The 24,264-nt window shown below is 45.5% G+C and overlaps 1 protein-coding gene across 1 annotated transcript in view; it reads right to left on the bottom strand.

The window, feature by feature from the left end:
- Positions 1-22,362, bottom strand: part of LOC125455751 (5-hydroxytryptamine receptor 7-like) — a 54,713-nt gene extending 32,351 nt beyond the window's left edge. Inside the window, exon 1 of the mRNA XM_048538165.2 lies at positions 21,576-22,362. Coding sequence (XP_048394122.1) covers positions 21,576-22,117 — 542 coding nt within the window. The 5' untranslated portion in view covers positions 22,118-22,362. The remainder of the gene's footprint in view (positions 1-21,575) is intronic.
- Between the last annotated feature and the right edge of the window lie 1,902 nt (positions 22,363-24,264).

The following is a 24,264-nucleotide window of genomic DNA, read 5'->3' as shown; positions in this document are numbered from 1 at the left end:
CCCTACTTATTTCAGAGCCCCCTTCCCCTCCCCCATTTCTGAAGAAGGGTCTAGGCCCGAAACGTGGGCCTTCCTGCTGCTCTGATGCTGCTTGGCCTGCTGTGTTCATCCAGCTCTACACCTTGTTGTCTCATTTTCCTGGGTCTCTGGATTAACAGCTTAGCGATAAGACCACTCGACCATCGCCCACCTCCCCCCCCCACCTCCTGATACACTGTGCGAAGCACACACGAGGTGAACTCCTGCAACCTACCAGGGCTCCATCACCACAGCTGTGACCTTTACCATTTGGATGCATGAGTAAACCCTTACCTTTAAATTCACCTCCAAGACCACACTGTGCTGGCTTCAAACTATATTGCTGTCCCTTGCTGGGTCAGAAACCTAGGATTCACTCCATAACAGCATGACGTGGGAATCTGCCACACATGAACTGCAGTGGTTTAAGATGTCCCTTCACCGCTATCTTCTCAAGGGCAATTAGGGATGAGCCAGTTTGAGTGCATGAATCTGTGTGTAGAATGCAATGAGATCTGAACTGCTGCTATGTTCATGTACTATGCAAGAGGAGGAATTCATTCATAGCTGGAGGGGTTAATTCTGCAGGAAAGAAACCAACTGCTGAATTAAATTATAAGGATCCTCAAATGAAAGCCCATTATGCTAAGGAATATGCTGCCACCTACAGCATTCAGTGCTGGTATGACTGAAGAAATTGATGTTTTTCCTCCCCAGGTGCAGGGAACAATGGAATAGAGATCTAAATGATAAGTGATACTCTTGGTGGTAATTGGCCCTTTGTGTCTCTACATCCAAATGCTCAGCCCAGCCAGATTGATTGAATATAATTCACCTATTTCGACCAAGTTCTAAGAAAAACTCAATCGTACAGAACTAATTGACACTGAAATAACAGTCTTGCAAAGCCCTGCTAAATTAATGTTTTCATAGTGCAAATGGCAGACTGGTGCATGAAGGGTTATTCTACTGATGCTGTGATTAGAAGCATTACTGGACACACAAGGACCTTTTTCCATTCAATGTGTCTCATTTACCTACGTGGGAGTAGTTGATGCTAGGACCAGCTTCCTCAAGTGTTCCAATAATTAATCAACAATTGCATCCCCAACCTTGATAAGAATGAACAATGGCATAATTTCTGTTATTATCTGAAAAAATAAAAAAAACAAAAAATGGGCTTATTCTTAACTTAACTGCATGAAGTCTGTCAGGGAGGCAATGAATGAAACCAGTTACTGCTGATGGTTCATTTATTCGAGGCACAGTCACATAATAAATTGTGATAAAGAACTTCAGCTTAAGGTCAGTGCTATTCAAGAAGAGCTCTTGAAGTTAATGGTAAGATTCTAAATTGGGCATCAGTGTTCCTGTTGTGATCGAGGGTGGTGAATGGTGACTGCACCAGCCAAGACTTCCAGTTACCAAAGTAAGATACTGTGGATGCTGGAGATCTGATACTTTCATTTCTGTTTTATTTCATTTTCAATTTCTCATTTGCATTGTCAATCACTGATTGCTGCCAGACAGTACATCTCAGTGGATGTTGTATCAAGATGGAATCAGACTTTGCAATGAAGTCCTCTGTTCTGAACGGAAGAATCCAGACCAGATAACCTCTCAAGCTTACATAACACGGTATGAAGCTGGATGAACGCAGCGGACCAAGCAGCATCAGAGGAGCAGGAAAGCTTGACATTTGGGTTGGGACCCTTCTTCAGAAAAGCCTCTCAAGCTTGTTCTATTTATCTTAATGAGACTAACAAAGAAAAGCAGCATAAAATGAGGGTGAGATTGTTAAGGGGACGCGCAAGCGGAAGGTCCTGGGGTACACAGTAAGGCAGACAGGGTGGCTCAGTGGTTCAGTGCATAGCACTGCTGCCTCTCAGCGCCAGGACTGAAGAGCCTGTTTCCACACTATAGGAATTCCATGATCTATTAATGAAGCAAATGGATTCCTGTATTTTATAATGGCAGGGATAGATTTCAAATGCAGGAAGGTTATCTTTTCCCTGGGGTGGGGGGAGTCCAAAACTAGAGGGTATATGTTTAAGGTAAGAGGTGAAAGATTTAAAGGGGATTGAAGGAGCAATTTTCTCATGCAGAGGGTGGTGCATGTGTGGAATGAGCTACCAGAGGAAGTGGTGGAGCTGGTACAATTTAAAGGGCACCTGGATGGGAGATGGCCTAATGGCATTATCACCGGACTGTTAACCCAGAGGCCCAGATAACATTCCAGAGACTCGGGTTCAAATCCCACCATGACAGATGGTAGAATTTGAATTCAATAAAAATCTGGTATTAAGAATCTAATGATGGCCATGAATCGATTGTCGGAAAAACAGATCTAGCTCACTAATGCCCTAAAGGGAGGAAAACTGCCATCCCTACATGAGACTACATGTAATGTGGTTGACTCTTAACTGTCCTCAGGGCAATAAATGCTGCCTGTCCAGTGACAGCCTCATTCCATGAACGAATAAAGGGGAAAAAAATGAAAGGAAGGGTTTGAGGGATATGGGACAAAATGGAACTAGGCTTATTTAGGATATCCAGTTAGCACGGATGAGTATGCTAACTCATACTCATCCATGAGTATGACTCTACGATAAACCTGTGTAAAACAGTAACTCAACAATGAACTGGAGTATTATGTGGAATTCAATCTCTTCCATACACAAAGTGTGGTAGATGTTTGGAAGTCTCTTCCACAAATAGCAGTGCATTCTGGATCAGTTGTTAATTTTAAACCTGCGATAGATAATTTTTTCTTAAGCAAAGATATTAAAGGAATGAGCCAAAGGCCATAGATCAATCATGTTCTCACTAAATGGTGGAACAGGCTCAAGGGGCTGAATGGCCTAGTCCTGTTCCAATGTTCCTAATATGTGGGGACCACTTTCTAATGAAGATATTGGAGAGAGTGCATAAAAAATTTGTGGGATTAGGGACTTTGATCGCATGGATAAACTGAACAATCTTCAGACAGAAGTGCCAAGTGGATGATCTGTCTCGGCCTCCTCCAGTGGCCCCCAGCATTACAGATAACAGTCTTCAGCCAATTTGATTCACTCCACGTGGTATCAGGAAATGGTTGGAGCCACTAGATACTGCAAATGCTACACTGCCTGACAATATTCTGGTAATAGTACTGAAGACATGTGCTCTAAAACGTGCTGCTCCCCTCGCCAAGCTGTTCCAGTACAGTTACAATACTGGCATCAAACTGACCCTAAGGAAAATTCCCAAGTTATGTCCTGTACACAAAACGTAGGACAAATTCAACCCAGCCAATTACCGCCCCATCAGTCGACTCGATCATCAGTAAAGTGATGGAAGATGTCATCAACAGAGCTATCAAGCAGCACCTACTCAGCAATAACCTGCTCAGTGACGCTCAGTTTGGGTTCCGCCAGGGCCACTCAGCTCCTGATCTCATTACAGCCTTGGTTCAGACATGGACAAAAGAGCTGAATTCCAGAGGTGAGATGAGTGACAGCCCTTGACATTGAGGCTGCATTCGACCGAATGTGGCATCAAAAAGCCCTGGCAAAACTGGAATCGATGGGTATCGGGGGAAAACTCTCCACTGGTTGGAGTCATACCTGGCTTATAGGAAGAGTTGGGTTGTTGTGGTTGTTGGAGGCAAGTCATCTCAGCTCCAGGATATCCCCGCAGGAGTTTCTCAGCGTGGTATCCTCGGCCGAACCATCTTCAGTTGTTTCAGCAATGACCTTCCCTCCATGATAAAGTCAGAAGTGGGAATGTTCACTGATGTTTGCATAATGTTCAGGACCGTTTGGGAATCCTCAGATACTGGAGCAATCCATGTTCAAATGCAGCAAGATGTGGACAATATTCAGACTTGGGCTAACAAGTGGCAAGTAACATTCATGCACACAAATGCCAGAAAATGACCATCCTCAATAAAAGACAATCCAGTCACCACCCCTTGACATTCAATGGTGTTACTATCACTGAATCTCCCACTATTAACATCCTGGGGGTTATCATTGACCAGAAACTCAACTGGACTCACCACATAAACACAGTGGCTACAACAGCAGGTCAGAAGTTAGAAATACTGCTGCAAGGAAGACAGCTCCTGACTTCCCAAAGCCTGTCCACCATCTACAAGTCAGGCATCTGTTGGAATACTCCCTACTTGTCTGGGTGGGTGCAGTTCCAACAGCACTCAACAAACTTGACATGGCCCAAGGCAAAGTATTTTGCTTGATTTGTACCACATCTACAAACACCTACTCCCTCCACCAATGTTAAACAGTAGTAGTGTGTAACTATCTACAAGATACACCCAAGAAATTCACCAAAGAGCTTTGAACAGCACCTTTAAAGTCCCTGACCATCTAGAAGGATGAGGGCAGCAGATATATGGGAATACCTCCACCTGCAAGTTTCCCTTCAAGCCATGTGCCATCCTGACTTGAAAATATATCACTGTTTTCTCACTGGCATTGGATGAAAATCCTGGAATTCTCTCCGTAACGGCATTGTGAATCTATCTAGAGCACATGGCTGCAGTTCAGCGCCACCTTCTCAAGGGCAACCAGGATTGGACAATGAGTACTGGCCAGCCAGTGATGCCCACATCCCATGAATGAGTGAAAATACTCAAGGGAACTGTTCTCTTTAGAGAAAAAATGATGAAGAGGGGACTTGAAAGATGTGTTCTTGAGCATTCTGGTCCGAGCAGAAAGAAACTGTTCTCATTGGCAGAAGGACTGAGAAAAACAGGACACTTGATTTGAGGTGAAGGGGGTGGTGCATTTATGGAACAAGCTGCCAGAGGAAGTGGTGGAGGACGGTACAACTACAACATTTAAAAGGTACTTGGATGCATGTATAAATTGAAGGGGTTTAGAGGGATATGAACTAAAAGCTGGCAAACCAGACTAGGTCTGATTGGGATGTCTGGTCAGATCATAGGAGTTGGATTGAAGGGTTTATGTCCTCACTATATGACTATATTACTCTATGAATATCAAAAGAAGCAAATACGACATGATCAGCAGCAAGTGATCAGCATCTGGAATGAACCACTGAGATTGTGGCGATGGCTATTCTACGGTGGGCCTTCAAAAGAGAATTTTTGCCATTTTCTAAATAGAAAACATTCACAGGGCTACGGGGAGGAGGTAGGGTAATTGGGACCGAGTTCGCTGCTCTTGCAGAGATCCAACACAGGGCCGAGTGGCCTCCTTCTGTGCTGTAATTGTGCCATCATTCAGTGAGATTGTGGCTGACTACCAAATCTCCACCTATTTGCCCTATCCCCATAACCTTTGATTCCCTATCAAAATTAGCCTTGAATACATGCATTGACTAAACATCTGCCACACGCTGGGGCAGAGAATTCTAATGACTGACAACTACATAAGTGAAGAAGTTTCTGCTGATCTGTTGTGTTACAGGTCAAATCCCTAACCTTAAAATTAATCCCATAACTCTAAATTATGCAGTTGAGTTTTCTCCTTTCTGAATCAGCCTGTCATAACCCATGAAGAATAGTCAATTTGGCAAAACACCACAAAAGAGTCAGCATGAAGGAACATACCCACGTACAATGTAAAGGAGGAAATGAGTAGAAAAGTTCGTGGAGAATACAGAACGCAGTTTTGAATTCTGAACTCAAACTCAATCATCTCTCAGCCTTTATTCATCCTGTTTTCACAGATTTTGCACTATTTGCATTCTGTTCAAACTGACTAAAAAGATGCACCATCACTGTCATTAAATTTAGGCAACAGCAAATCATTTGAACGAGACTTCACCGGTCCTGAAATCTCATGAAATCGTCAACTCAATGCCAGTCTTCCTATTGACTCTCAGTCATTTTAGCTCTCACTTTTACTATCAGGCAAGGCTGCAAGGGAATACACAATTCACTTAAGTTAATTCATTGGTAGTGTGAGTCAATGTAAGCCCAAAATAAGAAACAAATGATCATCACATGACTGAAAGCAAACAGTCATTTCCATGTCAGATTGTTCCTGAGTAATACCAAGCGCTGAAGTGAAGGGAAGGCGACAGCAAATGAGAGGAGAGAGTAGAAGACAAGGAGCTTCCACCAACAGTGCTAAAGCATTGGATATGGTAACTGTTTGCCTGCTAGTACTACGGTGAGAATTTCTTTCCCTGTTTCTCAAATCGACGTTTACAATCAATTTACAAACAGTGGACAGCCACCAGAACATTTCAGAAATGATCGTGGTAGAGGCTGCTATCTTCGGAAATGGAAGATTCGGGCATCACCATCATGTAGTTGGAGAAACCTTGATCAGACTGTGGACGTGTATCGTTGGAAAGTGCCCTCAGTGGGACCACACAGTCTTGTAACACAGGCGTTTCACTCTGGCTGTCTCAGTTAGACATAAATATTTGATTGCAACAAATGCAGGGAATGCTGGAGAAACTCAGCAGGTCTGGCCGCATCTGTAGAAAGAGAAACAGAGTTAATGTTTCGACTTGGATACGACTCTTCTTAAGAAGGAGATGAGTAACTTCACTAAATACTTTGCTCAGCAAAAGCCTGGATTTATGTTAAAATCATAGAATCGTGAATCCCTACAGTACAGATAGAAGCCATTTGGCTCATCAAATCTGCACGGACCTTCCAAAGAGCATCCCATCCAGACCCAACCTATCCCACTCTATCCCCTCAACCCCAAATTTACAATGATTAATCCACCTAGCCGAAATAACCCTGGATGCTACAGGACAATTTAGCATATTCAATCTACCTAACCTGCACATATTATTTTAATATTGTTTTATTATATGTGGCCATTGCTGGCTAGGCCAGCATTAATTGCCCAGAGGGCAGTTAAGAGTCAACCACAGTGTTGTGCATCTGAAGTCACACATAGGCCAGATAAAAATGGCAGACTTCCTTCTGTTCATGACATCAGATGTGTTTTTACATGGTCACTAGCGGACCAGCCTTTTCATTCTTCCTGATTTTTATTTTTAAAACAGAATTCAATTTTGATCTGCCATGGCTCTCAAAGCACTAGTACACAATTGTCTTCGGCCTGCACTTTCACTATGGTAACACTTGAAGGTGCATTATGGGTGAGTAATCAAATAACTTGGCGTTGCTTTTAGGGTAAGTGACCAAAAGATTAGTCAAACAGCCAGGTTTTAAGGACTGTCTTAAAAGAAATAAACTTCAATTATTAATGAGTTACATTTTTATTTGCTTTCCAATTCGAGTTTTCCTGATTTACAAAGAGAAACAAAGAAACCTACAGCACAGGAACAGGCCCTTCGGCCCTCCAAGCCTCCTCCTGCTGATGCTTTGTGGTGGGGGTATTGCAAGAGGTGGTGACTGGGGAAGGGTCAGTGAGGAGGGTCATTCTAACATATCTTATCTTAACATATCTCAGGCAATTGAGCATCCATGAGCCAGGAAGGTGGACAAATCCTGTGGCCATATCGGAGAAGGATTTGTGCTTATACAGCAGCCTCCCCGGCCACTGGATATCTCAAAGAATTTTGCAGCCAATGAAATGTGACAATGTGTGAAGCACTGCAGTCAATATGAGCACAGCAAGACCCCACGAGTAGCAATGTGACAAAAGACTGAATAATTTGTTTCTTGTGAAGTCGAGTGAGTGATAAATATTGGACAAGACAGTAAAGGACAACACTGCGGCTCTTTGAAATAGCACCACAAAACTTTTACAACCACTAAAAAAAGGTTCTCTGTGGAATTCATTGCCCAGAGGGTTGTGGAGGCCAAGTTATTTAAGATAGAGATAGCTAGGGTCTTGTTTAGTCAGGGTGACGTGGAGAAGGTAGGAGAATACAGTTGATCAAATGACCGAATTCTACCCCATATTTTATGGTCTGATGATCTTACACAGACCTTCAGTTTAACACTCCATTCAAAAGACAGTTCAGCACAGCGCAGCACAGCCCTTTTTGTTATTCATTCCTGGGAGGTGGGCATCGCTGGCTGGGCCAACATTTATTGCCGATCCCTAGTTGCCCCCGAGAAGGTCACGGTGACCCAACAACAGTGAAGGGATTCCAAGTCAGGACAGTGAATGGCTTGGAGGGGGATTTGTAGGTCACGGCATTCCCATGTATCTGCTGCTCTTTTCTTTCTAGATTAAAGTGGTCCTGGGTTTGGAAGGTGCTGTCTGAGGATCTTTGGTGAATTTCTGTAGTGCATCTTGCAGATAATGCACACTGCTGCTACTGAGCTTTGATGTTTGTACTCACATCCTGGAGTCAGGGGAGGTGAAGGCCTGGTGGTATTATCGCTGGACTATTAATCCAGAGACCCAGGTAATCTGAGGACCCAGGTTTGAATCCTGCCATGGCTGATGGTGGAATTTGGATTCTCAAAAACAAATCTAGAAATGAGAGTTAATGGGAACTGCAGATGTTGGAGAATCCAAGATAATAAAATGTGAGGCTGGATGAACACAGCAGGCCAAGCCGCATCTCAGGATCACAAAAGCTGACGTTTCGGGCCTAGACCCTTCATCAGAGAGGGGGATGGGGTGAGGGTTCTGGAATAAATAGGGAGAGAGGGGGAGGCGGACCGAAGATGGAGAGAAAAGAAGATAGGTGGAGAGAGTATAGGTGGGGAGGTAGGGAGGGGATAGGTCAGTCCAGGGAAGACGGACTGGTCAAGGAGGTGGGGTGAGGTTAGTAGGTAGATGGGGGTGCGGCTTGGGGTGGGAGGAAGGGATGGGTGAGAGGAAGAACAGGTTAGGGAGGCAGAGACAGGTTGGACTGGTTTTGGGATGCAGTGGGAGGAGGGGACGAACTGGGCTGGTTTAGGGATGCGGTGGGGGAAGGGCAGATTTTGAAACTGGTGAAGTCCACATTGATACCATTAGGCTGCAGGATTCCCAGGCGGAATATGAGTTGCTGTTCCTGCAAGCTTCGGGTGGCATCATTGTGGCACTGCAGGAGGCCCATGATGGACATGTCATCTAAAGAATGGGAGGGGGAGTGGAAGTGGTTTGCGACTGGGAGGTGCAGTTGTTTGTTGCGAACTGAGCGGAGGTGTTCTGCAAAGCGGTCCCCAAGCCTTCGCTTGGTTTCCCCAATGTAGAGGAAGCCACACCGGGTACAGTGGCTGCAGTATACCACATTGGCAGATGTGCAGGTGAACCTCTGCTTAATGTGGAATGTCATCTTGGGGCCTGGGATAGGGGTGAGGGAGGAGGTGTGGGGGCTAGTGTAGCATTTCCTGCGGTTGCAGGGGAAGGTGCCGGGTGTGGTGGGGTTGGAGGGCAGTGTGGAGCGAACAAGGGAGTCACGGAGAGAGTGGTCTCTCCGGAAAGCAGACAGGGGTGGGGATGGAAAAATGTCTTGGGTGGTGGGGTCGGATTGTAAATGGCGGAAGTGTCGGAGAATGATGCGTTGTATCCGGAGGTTGGTGGGGTGGTGTGTGAGAACGAGGGGGATCCTCTTTGCGCGGTTGTGGCGGGGGCGGGGTGTGAGGGATGTGTTGCGGGAAATACGGGAGACGCGGTCAAGGGTGTTCTCGATCACTGTGGGGGGAAAGTTGCGGTCCTTGAAGAACTTGGACATCTGGGATGTGCGGGAGTGGAATGTCTTATCATGGGAGCAGATGTGGCGGAGGCGGAGGAATTGGGAATAGGGGATAGAATTTTTGCAGGAGGGTGGGTGGGAGGAGGTGTATTCTAGGTAGCTGTGGGAGTCGGTGGGCTTGAAATGGACATCAGTTACAAGTTGGTTGCCTGAGATGGAGACTGAGAGATCCAGGAAGGTGAGGGATGTGCTGGAGATGGCCCAGGTGAACTGAAGGTTGGGGTGGAAGGTGTTTGTGAAGTGGATGAACTGTTCGAGCTCCTCTGGGGAGCAAGAGGCGGCGCCGATACAGTCATCATTGTACCGGAGGAAGAGGTGTGGTTTGGGGCCTGTGTAGGTGCGGAAGAGGGACTGTTCCCATCGTCTCAGCCTGCTCCTGCCCCACCGAACTCATCTCCACCTATCTGGACTCCATTTTCTCCCCTTTGGTCCAGGAACTCCCTACGTACGTCCGTGACACCACCCATGCCCTCCACCTCCTCCAGGACTTCCAATTCCTTGGCCCCCAACACCTCATCTTCACCATGGACATCCAGTCCCTAAAAACCTGCATTCCGCATGCAGATGGCCTCAAGGCCCTCCGCTTCTTCCTGTCCCGCAGGCCCGACCAGTCCCCCTCCACCGACACCCTCATCCGCTTAGCCGAACTCGTCCTCACACTCAACAACTTCTCTTTTGACTCCTCCCACTTCCTACAGATTAAGGGGGTGGCCATGGGCACCCGCATGGGCCCCAGCTATGCCTGCCTCTTTGTAGGTTACGTGGAACAGTCCCTCTTCCGCACCTACACAGGCCCCAAACCACACCTCTTCCTCCGGTACATTGATGACTGTATCGGCGCCGCCTCTTGCTCCCCAGAGGAGCTCGAACAGTTCATCCACTTCACCAACACCTTCCACCCCAACCTTCAGTTCACCTGGGCCATCTCCAGCACATCCCTCACCTTCCTGGATCTCTCAGTCTCCATCTCAGGCAACCAGCTTGTAACTGATGTCCATTTCAAGCCCACCGACTCCCACAGCTACCTAGAATACACCTCCTCCCACCCACCCTCCTGCAAAAATTCCATCCCCTATTCCCAATTCCTCCGCCTCCGCCGCTTCTGCTCCCATGATAAGACATTCCACTCCCGCACATCCCAGATGTCCAAGTTCTTCAAGGACCGCAACTTTCCCCCCACCGTGATCGAGAACACCCTTGACCGCGTCTCCCGTATTTCCCGCAACACATCCCTCACACCCCGCCCCCGCCACAACCGCGCAAAGAGGATCCCCCTCGTTCTCACACACCACCCCACCAACCTCCGGATACAACGCATCATTCTCCGACACTTCCGCCATCTACAATCCGACCCCACCACCCAAGACATTTTTCCATCCCCACCCCTGTCTGCTTTCCGGAGAGACCACTCTCTCCGTGACTCCCTTGTTCGCTCCGCACTGCCCTCCAACCCCACCACACCTGGCACCTTCCCCTGCAACCGCAGGAAATGCTACACTAGCCCCCACACCTCCTCCCTCACCCCTATCCCAGGCCCCAAGATGACATTCCACATTAAGCAGAGGTTCACCTGCACATCTGCCAATGTGGTATACTGTATCCACTGTACCCGGTGTGGCTTCCTCTACATTGGGGAAACCAAGCGGAGGCTTGGAGACCGCTTTGCAGAACACCTCCGCTCAGTTCGCAACAAACAACTGCACCTCCCAGTTGCAAACCACTTCCACTCCCCCTCCCATTCTTTAGATGACATGTCCATCATGGGCCTCCTGCAGTGCCACAATGATGCCACCCGAAGGTTGCAGGAACAGCAACTCATATTCCGCCTGGGAACCCTGCAGCCTAATGATATCAATGTGGACTTCACCAGTTTCAAAATCTCCCCTTCCCCTACTGCATCCCTAAACCAGCCCAGTTCGTCCCCTCCCCCCACTGCACCACACAACCAGCCCAGATCATCCCCTCCACCCACTGCATCCCAAAACCAGTCCAACCTGTCTCTGCCTCCCTAACCTGTTCTTCCTCTCACCCATCCCTTCCTCCAACCCCAAGCTGCACCTCCATCTCCTACCTACTAACCTCATCCCACCTCCTTGACCTGTCCGTCTTCCCTGGACTGACCTATCCCCTCCCTACCTCCCCACCTATACTCTCTCCACCTATCTTCTTTTCTCTCCATCTTCAGTCCGCCTCCCCCTCTCTCCCTATTTATTCCAGTTCCCTCTCCCCATCCCCCTCTCTGATGAAGGGTCTAGGCCCGAAACGTCAGCTTTTGTGCTCCTGAGATGCGGCTTGGCCTGCTGTGTTCGTCCAGCCTCACATTTTATTATCTAGCAATAAGAGTGTAGTGATGACTGTGCTTCTATTGTTGATTGTCAGGAAAATCCCATCTGATTCACTAATGCCCTGTTGAGAAGGAAGCTGCCATCCTTATCTGGTCTTCACTACATGTGACTCCAGGCCCACAGCAATGTGATTGATGTTTAACTGCCCTCAGGGCAATTAGATTGGACACTAAATGCCGGCCTGGCTCACCCACATTCCATGAATGGATTTTTAAAAAATTCCTGGAGGAGGAATTTGAACCCATACCACTTCATTTCAGAAGTGAGAGTCTTAGCAATGCAAATGACATAGAGGGGACAACAATTAAAGTCCAGCCCAGTCACCAGGTGACCCTCAGGCACCAAAACACTCCAGCAATCCAAAGGTGTGCAGGTTAGGTGGACTGGCCATGTTGTATCAATGGATGTGCAGGCTCGGTGGATTACCCATGGGAAATGCAGGGTTACAGGGATAGGTTAGGGAGGTGGGTCTAGATAGGATACTCTTCAGTGGGTCAGTGGGAGCTATCATGGTCAGTGAGAACTTTATGGGCCAAATGGCCTGCTTCCACATTGTAGGGGTTCTATGATTCTGCTGCCTGTAGGAGATTATGAGGCTTGTGTATTTCTGTTATTTTGAGAAGATTTATAGCTCAGGTTGAGGTTCTGGATGTGAGTTTGCTCGCTGAGCTGGAAGGTTCATTTTCAGACAAACACCAGCGCTTTGTCGGAGGCTCACTGATGATGTTACCTAGAATGGTGACGAAACATCTGAAAACGAACCTTCCAACTCAGCGAGCAAACTCACATCCAGTTCTGTTATTCGTTAACTTTATCAACTGTGCTTATAAGTAAGGAATCGGAGTGGGCTGGTGGTGTGATCCTTGAAGAACAGAGCTGACAGGAATTACTGTGGACACCAGTGTAAGAGATCCCAGTTTGAAGCATGCAACTCCAAATATCATGACAACTTTCATTGACCCCTAGCGCTTATGGATCAATGGAAAAGGCAGCTGTCGACTTCCACTGCCTTCTGTGTGGTAAATTGACTCTTAATTTCACTCTGTAATGGTTCAACCATATCTTTTAATAAATTATGTCTCTTTGATCTGTGTATTAATAGGGAAAGCTCACGTAAAGAAGGGGTCAGACTGCAGAAGTGGACTGAATTGAATTCAATCCTTTGACATACATGATTCAACTATAGTTTCCAAGCAGGTATTGTCATCAACACTTTACCCATTGCCTTTCTCTTGGAATGTGGGCAACACTGACAAGACAGCAGCTCATACCCATCACGAGATGCCCTGAGACCATTGTGAGTCAACCAACAAGAATGGGACTAGAGTCACGTGTAAGGTAGACCTGCCATTGGCAGGCAGCATTCTTGGCTTTGAGGGACAATATGAATTAATTTCGTTTTCAACACAATTCGCAACTTCTATGGCTATTAAAAAAAAGCAGATCCACATGTATAAGATGAAATATGGTGGAGCTGGAGGAACACAGCAGGCCAGGCAACATGAGAGGAGCAGGAAAGTTGACGTTTTGGGTCAGGTCTGAGACCCACATGTACATTCACAATTGGACCATTATAGAATTGTGAAGTCAATATCTGCGTTGACAGCCAAGTACCACAGACATAAACGTTTCAAGAGATTTTCTTATTACACAAAAAAGATTAAACAAATAGTGGAAAATAATTAAAAACTGAAAGAACTGCGGGTGTGATAAATCAGAAACAAAAGCAGAAATTGCTGGAAAAAACTCAACAGGTCTGGAAGCATCTGAAGAGAGAAATCAGAGTTAATGTTTCACGTTGAGTGACCCATACTCAAAAGTATTCAGCATTCTAAGGAAGGGTCACTCAATCCAAAATGTTAACTGTGATTTCTCTCCACATATGCTGCCAGACTTGATCTTTTCCAGCAGTTTGCGTTCGTTTGCGAATGGAAAATAACTATCTAAGATAACTGCAACTCCTTGTAAATCATTTGATTTTCAGTCGTGTATCAATTGTTAAACATTTCCTTTCAAGAGACATTGCTGCCTACAAGGTTAACTAAAAAGATACCAGACGAGAAGTTTGTGCAGATGATTGAAGCTGGCATTTTTCTGCTGAGAGCAGAGAGGTTTAAGGAGAGTTGCTCAAAGTCAGGAACGGTTCATTACAAAAGCAGTGAATGCTAGAAGTACCCATGATGCCCTTTCTTCTCTTTATTTGTTAACAAGATGAGAATGTCACTGGCCAGGCACCATTTATTGCCCATCCCTAATTTCCCAGATGGCAATTAAGAGCCACCCACATTGCTATGGGTCTGGAGTCACAGGTAGGCCAGACCAAGTTAGGACAGCAGATTTCTTCCCAAAAGGACATTGGTGAACCAGATGGGTTTTTCTGACAATCGACAATGGATTCATGGTCATCATTAGATTCGAAATTCCAGATAGTTATTGAATTCAAATTCCACCATCTGCTGTGGCAGGATCAAACCTAGGTCTCCAGAACATTACCTGGATCTCTGGATTAACAATCCAGCAATAATACCACAAGACCATCACCTCCACTAAGTCTGCTGGTATCAGTGAAGAGAGAAGCAGAATTGGCATTTAAGAAGAGATGGATAATATTTGACTAGACCATTAATGGAGTTACTCCCTTCACAGACCACTGACTATGACCAGCCATTTCAGTTTTAATTTTGGATTTTTAGCATACAACAGTATTTTGCTTTTCATTTCGGGATTTTAATTGTCTTCACTTGCAGAAAGGGCAGTAACCATAGGACAAAGATTTAAGATAATTGACAAAGAAACTAGAGGGGAAATGAGAATTTTTTGTATGCAGCTAGCTTGAACACACCACCTAAAGGGTGGTGGAGGTGATTCATTAGTAACTTTCAAAAGAGAATCAAATATATTCTTGAAAAGGAAATGATTGGCAGGAAATGTAGAAAGAGCTGAGCAGAGGCATTAATTGGATAGCTCTCTCAAATGGTCTACAATTGTGCTGTGTAATTCTGTGACCAGGTGATAAGATTTAACATACAAGCCTTTCTTTTTGATCATGGGAGCGCTTAATAACACAAGTCATATCATAAAAATTGTCTCCATCACAAACCGCACCCCCTCCCCAACTGCCCACCCGCACTGACTGCCAAAACGGATCGATTGGTGACTGCGCAGTCTGCTGTGTCTCTGCTCTGGAAGACGTTAAACACTGCAAGCTGCCTTGAGAAAGAGCAGGGGTGTTATCCCCAGCCTCCAGGTAAATATTTATCCAACAATCAACCTCAGAAGAACAAATTATCTGGTCATTATCACATTACTCTTGTAAGAGATTACCATGTACAAGACTGAATGTTTGTATTATAATTGGGATCAAATTTCAAATAAAGCACTTTGTTGTAAGCATAGTTATTTGAGATATCCAGCAATATGAAAAGTTCTAAATAAATGCATGCCTTTTTTTCTGTTTCTTTTTGAAGAAACGTATCTGCATCCACACCTAGATGTTCTGGTCATAATTCTGAGACTGTGCCCCCCAGTTACCTTTCCATACACAGTGAGTCAGAAAGTAAATGACTGTGTAATGTTAGAGGTGTAATATTATCTGTCACATAAACACCATCAGGGCTACCAATGCAATTTAGCAATGCGGCAAAAAAGTGACAAAGAAAGTAGAACAGGACAAATTTACTATGAATAAAAAGTGAGAAACCTCCTAACCTCACTGTTGGTTTTTTGTTCTTGTTATCAACAATCACCATTAGACCAGGCTAGTCATGATTCCAAGTTTTATACTGAATTCTCTTTTCACCCTCTGCTGTGGTTAGTTACGAGCTCACAACTCCAGGGCAGTAGCTGAGACTCTGGTTTACTCATCAATGAAAATGCCACCATCATCCTCTGTGCCTACACCCCATGGAATACAGTAGTTCAAGACCATAGCTCGACACCACCTTCTCAAGGGCATTGAGGGATATGCAAAAAAATACTAGTCCAGTCAATGATGTCAACAGCCCAAACAAAAGGTTTGCATTTATGAGTCAGCTAAGACCCCATGGATAGCCCTCTCACCCCTGTGTTGAAAAGTTGTACAAGTCCCAATACAGAGACCTCAGCACAAAAATCAAGGTAACCCTTCACTGTAGTACTGAGCAAGTACCGCAGGTCAGAGACTCTTGTGTTTACGTGAGATATTAAATTGAGCTCCGTCTACTCTTTTAGGTGGAGGCGAAAGATTCTCAGGGTGCTGTTTCAAAGAAGAGAAGACCATAAGATATATCCAGCCCACAGAGGCTACTTCATCATTCAAGGAGATCATAGCTGAATTGATAACAAGGTGTAGAGCTGGATTAACACAGCAGGTCAAGCAGCATCAGAGGCAGGAGGGCTGACATTTCAGGCCTAGACCCTCCTTCAGAAATTTCTGAAGGAGGGTCTAGGCTCGAAATGTCAGCCCTCCTGCTCCTCTGATGCTGCTTGACCTGCTGTGTTCATCCAGCTCCACACTTTGTTATCTCAGTGTTCAGATAACTATTTTCAAGAAGTGCTAATAAGAATTCTAACTCACTTGGGCTGCCATACTAGATTGTAAGCATGTACAACAGTAAGGTATTCAGCTCCTCAAGCCTGTTCCAGCCATACTTAATGCCTACTCCAGACTCATTCACTGCATTTGATCCAAATCTTTTTGATAAACCTACCTTTCATCATAGAATTTGTTTCAGTTATTTCTAAATGTCCTTATTTGCTGCTAGTCCATTCGCCCCTCCTAAAGTGTGTCACCTTTAACAAACTCAGTATGCCAGATGGCTCTGTGTATTTTATTACAGTCCGTTTAAGAGAAAGGCTACAAGAAACATATTGCAATTGCCTGAGCCTTTAATTGGTACATAACTGCCTTTGTAGTACATAACATTAGTACATAACTTTGTTATGTCAGATTCTCCAGCATCTGCAGCTCCTACTATCCTGATAACCTCCGACTTCATTTTCCTGCATATTCCCCATTACCCTTGATTTGCCTACTGATTATTATTATCCAGCTCAGCCATGAATATTCACAATGATCCAGCCTTGGCAGCTCTTTGCAGTAAAGAATTCCAAAAATTCACTGAACTCTGCAAGAAGAAATTTCTCCTCACTCCTTAAGTGGGTGACTACTTGCTTTGAGATTACATCCTCTGGTCCTACAGTCTCCCACAAAGGGAAGCAACCTTTCCACATTTACCCGGTCCAGTCCCCTATTTGTTTCAATTAGATCTCCTCTCATTCTTCTAAAGTCCAATTTGTGCAAATCCAAACTACTCAACTTTTCCTCATTGGAAAATCCTTCCATATTTGAGAACAAGCTGATGAACATTCTCTGACTGCCTTCAATGCCAGTATATTCTTCCTTAGATAAAGGGACCAAAATTGTTCACAGTGTTCTAGGTGTGGATTAACCATGGCTTTGTATAGTTTTACTTAAAATTTTTTACTCCATTCCCTTTGAAATAAAGATGATGGAAGAACTATTCTGGGTGATCTGACCAATATTTATCCCTCAAACAACATCAAATACAAGGTCAATTTCAAAGTTTGCTGGCACTGAATTGGCTGCCACGTTCAACAGTGATGAGACTTTAAATACTTAATCGACCGTGAAGTGTTTCGGGATGGACCGAGGTATTGAAAGGCTCTATATAACATTTTTTAAATTTATTTTTGTTTTTTTCTTCGTAGAATGTTTATATCTTCTGAAGTAGGACATGCCAAGATGGACAGCAATGAAATGATGATCAAATAACATTTCTTTAGTAGCGTTGGTCCAAGGATATGTATGATGCAGGCTGCTAGGGAAAACTACACCAGAGAGGGCATGGAGAACTATGGCATAACATCTTAGGGCGGCACAGTGGTTCAGTGGTTAGCACTGCAGACTCACAGTGCCAGGGACCCGGGTTCAATTCCAGCCTTGGGTAACTGTCTGTGCAGAGTTTGCACATTATCCCTGTGTCTGCGTGGGTTTCCTCTGGGTGGCCTGGTTTCCTCCCACAGTCCAAAGATGTGCAGGCTGGGTGGATCGGCCATGCTAAATTGCCCGTAGTGTTCAAGGGTGTGAGGATTATAGGGGGATGGGTCTGGGTGGGATGCTCCAAGGGGCGGTGTGGACTTGTTGGGCCGAAGGGCCTGTTTCCACACAGTAAGGAATCTAATCTAATCTCATACAAAAGGTGTCAGCCCAGACAGTGCAGCATCCCTTCAGTACTACGCTGTGATGTCAGCCTGGAGTATGTGCTCATGTCTCCAGAACAGGACCTGACCCCAGCACCTTCTGATTCAGAAGTGAGAGTGTTTCCAACTGAGTCATGGCTGACACCTCAAACAAAAAACAGATTTGAAACCAAAAGTGTGACATTTAAAGGAACTGAATGTTTTCAGTAAATGGTGTTTACTGTCATAGCAACAGAGTGCAGCAGGCAGCAGCTACTACGAGACACCGCAAGTTTCAAATGATAGTTTTAGACTCACAGGAAGACTTAGAAAAACCACACTAGACAGCAAAGAGCAAATCCCTAATTTCAGGCAGCCCAGCTCGTACTCCAGAAATCATCTTGCGGAAATCATATGCAGAGAATGATGCGTATATAGAATGGACTGCCAGGGAGAGTGGCTGAGGCAGGTAGAATAGCAATATTTTAAATACATTTGGATAGATACATGGATGGGAAAGGCTCGAGGGATATGGGCCAAATACAGGCAGTTGGAACTTGCTGAATGGGCACCATGGTCAGTACAGATCAGTTTGGGCTGAAGGACCTGTTTCCATGCTGTATTACTCTATGATTCTGCTTTATGTCCAAGATCCCCTGTGCTTTACTCAGACTATAAAACTGGAAAAGTGAAATATTCAGCCATTCCATTCAATTAATCAGATTTCTTTCTGTTTCGAGTCACTGTAGCCACTCTCAGATTATTAAAAGTAATAATATACCGATTACATACAGAATTCATCATAAAAATCATTTCCATCTCCTTTCCCTTGGTCTCTAAAATTAGAGGTACAGTGGCAGACCTTGATCAATCGGGTCAATGGCTGAGGATTGGCAAATGGAACTTAATTTGGATAAATAAGAGGTATTGCATTTTGACAAAGCAAACAAGAGCAGGACTTATATAGTTAATGGCAGGCCACTGGGTGATGTTTTAGAACAGAGAGACCTTGGGTTCAAATTCTTCATTCTTTGAAAACCTTGTGTTTATTAAATTGGAGAGAGTCCGGAAAAGATTTACCAGGATGTTGCTGGGACTGAATGGTTTGAGTTGTTAAGATAGGCTGGATATGCTAGGACTCTGTTTGTTGGAGCATAGGATGTTGAAGGTGACATTATAGATGTTTAAAAAATCATGAGGGATATAGGTGAGTGAATAGCAAAGGTCTTTTCTTTCAGGTGGGGGAGTTCAAAACTAGAGGGCAAATTTTTAAGGTGAGAGGAGAAAGACTTAAAAGGACATGAGGGGCAACTTTTTAAATATAGAATGTGGTTCACATGTGAAATGAACTGCCAAAGGAAGTGGCGGTTGCAAGTACAGTTAAAACATTTAAAAGACATTTGGTTTGAGTACATGAACAGGAAAGCTTTGGAGGGATATGGGACAAACGCAGGCAAGTGGGGCCAGTTGCTTTAGGAACATGGTTGGCATGAACTAGTTGGACTGTAGGGTCTGTTTCCATGCTGTATGACTCAATGAAGTCAATGAGAAGCTAACGTAAGGGTTCTGCAGTAGGAGAACAAGAGATGTTTTAGAAGCGTCAGGATGCTATGAGAGACTCAAATTTAGCAGCACATAAAGCAACAACTCAGGTGAAGTGATTCTGTCAAAGTGGGGAGCGGGAGGAACAAAATTGTGGTGGGCTTTCCCCCACTCTCCCCTCATAGCAACTCAACCTATTTTCAAAACTCCTGGAAACCAAACCTTGATCCACGTTATCGGACAGCCTCCTGTAACCTTTCTATCTCAGACAGATCAGGCCTGACTGAAATAGCAATAGGATCATCTGGCTGTGCTGATGGCATAAAATAAGTTGTCAGCATAGGCTATGTTTTCCACTCAAACCTAACCAATGGTATTCCTCTATGATTGACTAAGATCTTCGTAATATATTTGTGCAATTGTGTTTACACATATGCATGTGTCTGCGTGTCAGTGTATGTGTGTTTATACATGTGTGTGTCTTTATGTATGTATGTGTATATGTCTGTATATCTGTACGTGTTTTTTTGTGTATGTGTGTATGCATATGTTTGCATATGTGTTTCTTTGCAAATGTGTGTTTGCATATGTGTGTGTTTGTGTCTGTGCTTTGGATATCTGTGTTGGTATGTGTTTTTATATATGTGTGTCTGCTTTTGTTATGTATTTATATCTGACTGTGCAACGGTGTGTTTACGTCGGTGTTTGTGCTGTGTATATGTGTTCATATCTGTGTCTGTGTATCTGTGAATACATGGGTACTTGTCCATATATGTGTTTTAATGTGAATATATGTATTTATATCAGGGTCTGTGTGTGTATGTTTATATCTGTATTTGAGTGTTTGTGTATGTGTGTTTATGTGTTTATATCAAAGCCTGAGTATCTGCATGTGTTTTTATCTATGCGTGTCAATGCACGTACTCATGTGTTTATATCTATGTCTGTGTGTTTTTATCCATGTGTGTGTTTATATCTGTGCCTGTGCCTGTGCTTGTATATATCTGTGTTTGTGTGCTTGTTGATGTGTTTCTATCTGTGCCTGTGTGTGTGTATATCTGTGTCTGTGTGCATGTTGATATGTTTCATTCTGTGCCTGTGTGCATATACCTGTGTCTGTGTGTGTGTTGATGTGTTTCTATCTGTGCCTGTGCGTGTGTGTGTATATCTGTGTCTGAGAGCGTGTTGACGTGTTTCTATCTGTGCCTGTGCCTGTGTGTGTATATCTGTGACTGTGTGCATGTTGATATGTTTCTATCTGTGCCTATGTGTGTGTATATCTGTGTCTGTGTGTGTATATATCTGTGTCTGTGTGTGTGTATATCTGTGTCTGTGTGCCTGTTGATGTGTTTCTATTGGTGCCTGTGCCTGTGTGTGTATATCTGTGTCTCTGTGTGTGTATATCTGTGTCTGTGTGTGTGTGTTAATGTGTTTCTATCTGTTGCTGTGTGTGTGTACATCTGTGTCTATGTGCCTGTTGATGTGTTTCTAGTGGTGCCTGTGTCTGTGTGTGTATATATGTCTCTCTGTGTGTATATCTGTGTCTGTGTGTGTGTTAATGTGTTTCTATCTGTGCCTGTGTGTGTACATCTGTGTCTGTGTGCCTGTTGATGTGTTTCTAGTGGTGCCTGTGTCTGTGTGTATATATGTCTCTCTGTGTGTACATCTGTGTCTGTGTGTGTGTTAATGTGTTTCTATCTGTGCCTGTGTGTGTACATCTGTGTCTGTGTGCCTGTTGGTGTGTTTCTAGTGGTGCCTGTGTGTGCGTATATCTGTGTCTGTGTGCCTGTTGATGTGTTTCTAGTGGTGCCTGTGTCTGCGTATATCTGTGCCTGTGTGCGTCTTGATGTGTGCCTGTGTTATAATAATTTGCAAATGCTGAAGATGAGGACTCACCTGTCCACACTGATCACACACAGGGTCATGATCGAAGCTGTGCAGCACATTACATCCATGGCGATGAAAACGTTGCAGAAAACTTTACCAAAGAGCCACTCGCCGCCGACCAAGTCGGTGATGATCACGAACGGCATAACGGCCACGGCCACCGAGAGGTCGGCAGCGGCCAGGGACACCACCAGGTAGTTGGAGGGCTGCCGCAGCTTCTTGACGATGCAGACCGAGATGATCACCAGCGAGTTCCCGGCGACTGTCCACACCGTGATGATGGACAGCACAATGCCGATTATAACTTTCTCCACATCGCCGTACAGCAGGATGTCCTCGCCGCAGTCCGTGGAGTTGGTGAGGTTGAGCAGCTCGGGGAACGAGCCGGGGGGCAGCTCCTGCCAGTGTCCGCCCCTGCCCGGCTCGCCCAGGGAGCGGTGGCTGAGTAGGATGGGCTCGGTACGGAGCACCATCCCGTCTGGCTGTGGCGGGGCGCAGCGGCGCCGGTCTGGCCCATGCAGCAAAAACTCTCCGAGAGCTCCCGGGGGCATTCAGGAGCAATCCCTTAGCCTCGCCATCCTACAGCGGAATCTCTCAGTGTTCCCGGGCGCAGAGAGAGACACACACACACACACACACCACTCCTCCAACCCACGATATAATCAGCTGTCCAAGATCAGCTTTATCCGCTCCCTTCGCAAAACCACAAGCGACCAGGAGACCATCTAATCCCCAGCTGGGAGCCCACACAGAAAGGCATCCGACTCCGGAGCTCCGCGCTTCCTCGTGAAATTATAGAAATGACAGCAAGCAGCTGCCTCTTGAGGTGTTCCGACCACAAGTAAAACAGAGCTGCATCAACTAAAATGCTAACTCCTAAACCCCTCCCACACCTCTTCCCCCCCACCCCCCCCACCCCACACACACACACACACACACAAACCCCACAAACACAGTGAAAAGTTGCCAGGCTGCTTGACTTTTCTAACTCGTCTCCCGAGATTTATTGAGAAAAGTCGGACAGAACACCCTCATAAAATGTGACTGGGCTTTGGGATCAAAGAGGTCCAAATCACAGACCAGCCCCCATACCAACCATAACACCAACACACCACCTTCCCCCACCCCCATAACATTTCCTTCGAGCAGCCTCTTGGCGGGGGGGAGCGTCTCCTGTACCCTCCCCATTTCCAGATCGCCCTCTTATTTTCTGGGACGCATTGGAGGAATTTCGAGGACATTCGTTGCATTTAGCGAACGCACGGGAAACTTGGTGTTCCTCTCGCTTTAACCATGTCAAGCGCGAAGGTACACGGCCGCTGAGGGGACGTTGATATTAAGAAAAACCCGAGAGGCCAGCAATCTGTCAGCGTGTCTCCCGGCTCCATCCCAAATTAGGGGGAATGTAAAAAACGGAAACACAAATATTAACCCACACACTCCCCCCCCCCACCCAACTACGAACCATGTAGGGCAGATACAACGTCAACTTTATTTTCAAAACTTTTTTTTAAAGCCAGCGGCAAAAAATAAACACGGTTTCCCGAAACATCAGCTTTCCTGCTCCTCTGATGCTGCCTGGCCTGCTGTGTTCGTCCAGCTTCACACTGTTGCGTTATCTCTGACTCCAGCATCTGCAGTTCCTGCTCTCGTTTTTGTTCACTATTACCTCTTTTTTAGAGAAGTAAACATTGCGCGTGTTTCACACACTCCCCCCCCCCACCCAGCCCCGACCCAAATATAAGTCGTGGGCGGGTTTGCTTCCCCTTTCCCCGCACCCAGCAGACAGCTTAAACACACAATAAACCGCGACACTCCCTCGGCAGTGCTTTCCAAGAGCTGCCACCGCTCACTTCGCTGGATGCCTCGCTGTACCTCGAAATCAACGCCACCTCGCCCCCGCTGTTTCTAAATCTCCACTAGCTTTTCTCCTGGCCGTCTCCTACTGCCGGGAAATAATGTGGAGGCTTACCCCCTGCCTATGAATGTCTTTGAGGGGTTCCAGGGGAAATCTGATGACTGCGACTGGCCGTTAGACAGTGAGTCGAACGCTCCCCACTTAAGATGCGGATTTATGCTTTATAGATTTATTACAGAGGTTCACAGCATGGAAACAGGCCCTTCAGCCCAACGTGTGAATGCCGCCCAGTTTTCACAATTAATCTAGTCCCGTCTGCCTGCGTTTGATCCACATCCCTCTGCAGCTATCCTGTCCATGTACCTGTCCAAACTGTAGACCCACGGAGCTGCTGTACTTCACTGCATGGCCCTTTGAACCACAATGTCAGTGCCCATCAGGATGCCATTCTGAACTAATCCCATTTTCCTGTACATGGTCTATATCCCTCTATCCCCTGCCTGTTCATGTGTCTATCTAAATGCTTCTTAAATATTGATACTACATCTGTTTCTACCATCTCCCACTGTCAGTGTCCTCCAGGTACCTACCACCTTCTGTGTAGAAAAAAATACCTTGCACATCCCCTTTCAATCATGGAATATTTATAGTGTGGTAGCAGGCCATTCATCCCATCCAGTCCACACCGACCCTCCAATGAGCACTAAATAAAAACCGAAAGAACTGCGGATGCTGTGAATCAGGAACAAAATCAAAGTTGCTGGAAAAGCTCAGCACGTCTGGCAGCATCTGTGAAGGAAAAAACAGTTAACGTTTCGGGTCCGAGTGATGAGGAAGGGC

The sequence above is a fragment of the Stegostoma tigrinum genome, chromosome 1, assembly GCF_030684315.1.
Source record: "Stegostoma tigrinum isolate sSteTig4 chromosome 1, sSteTig4.hap1, whole genome shotgun sequence".
Classification (NCBI taxonomy): domain Eukaryota; kingdom Metazoa; phylum Chordata; class Chondrichthyes; order Orectolobiformes; family Stegostomatidae; genus Stegostoma; species Stegostoma tigrinum.
This window is presented reverse-complemented; position numbering and strand designations above follow the sequence as displayed.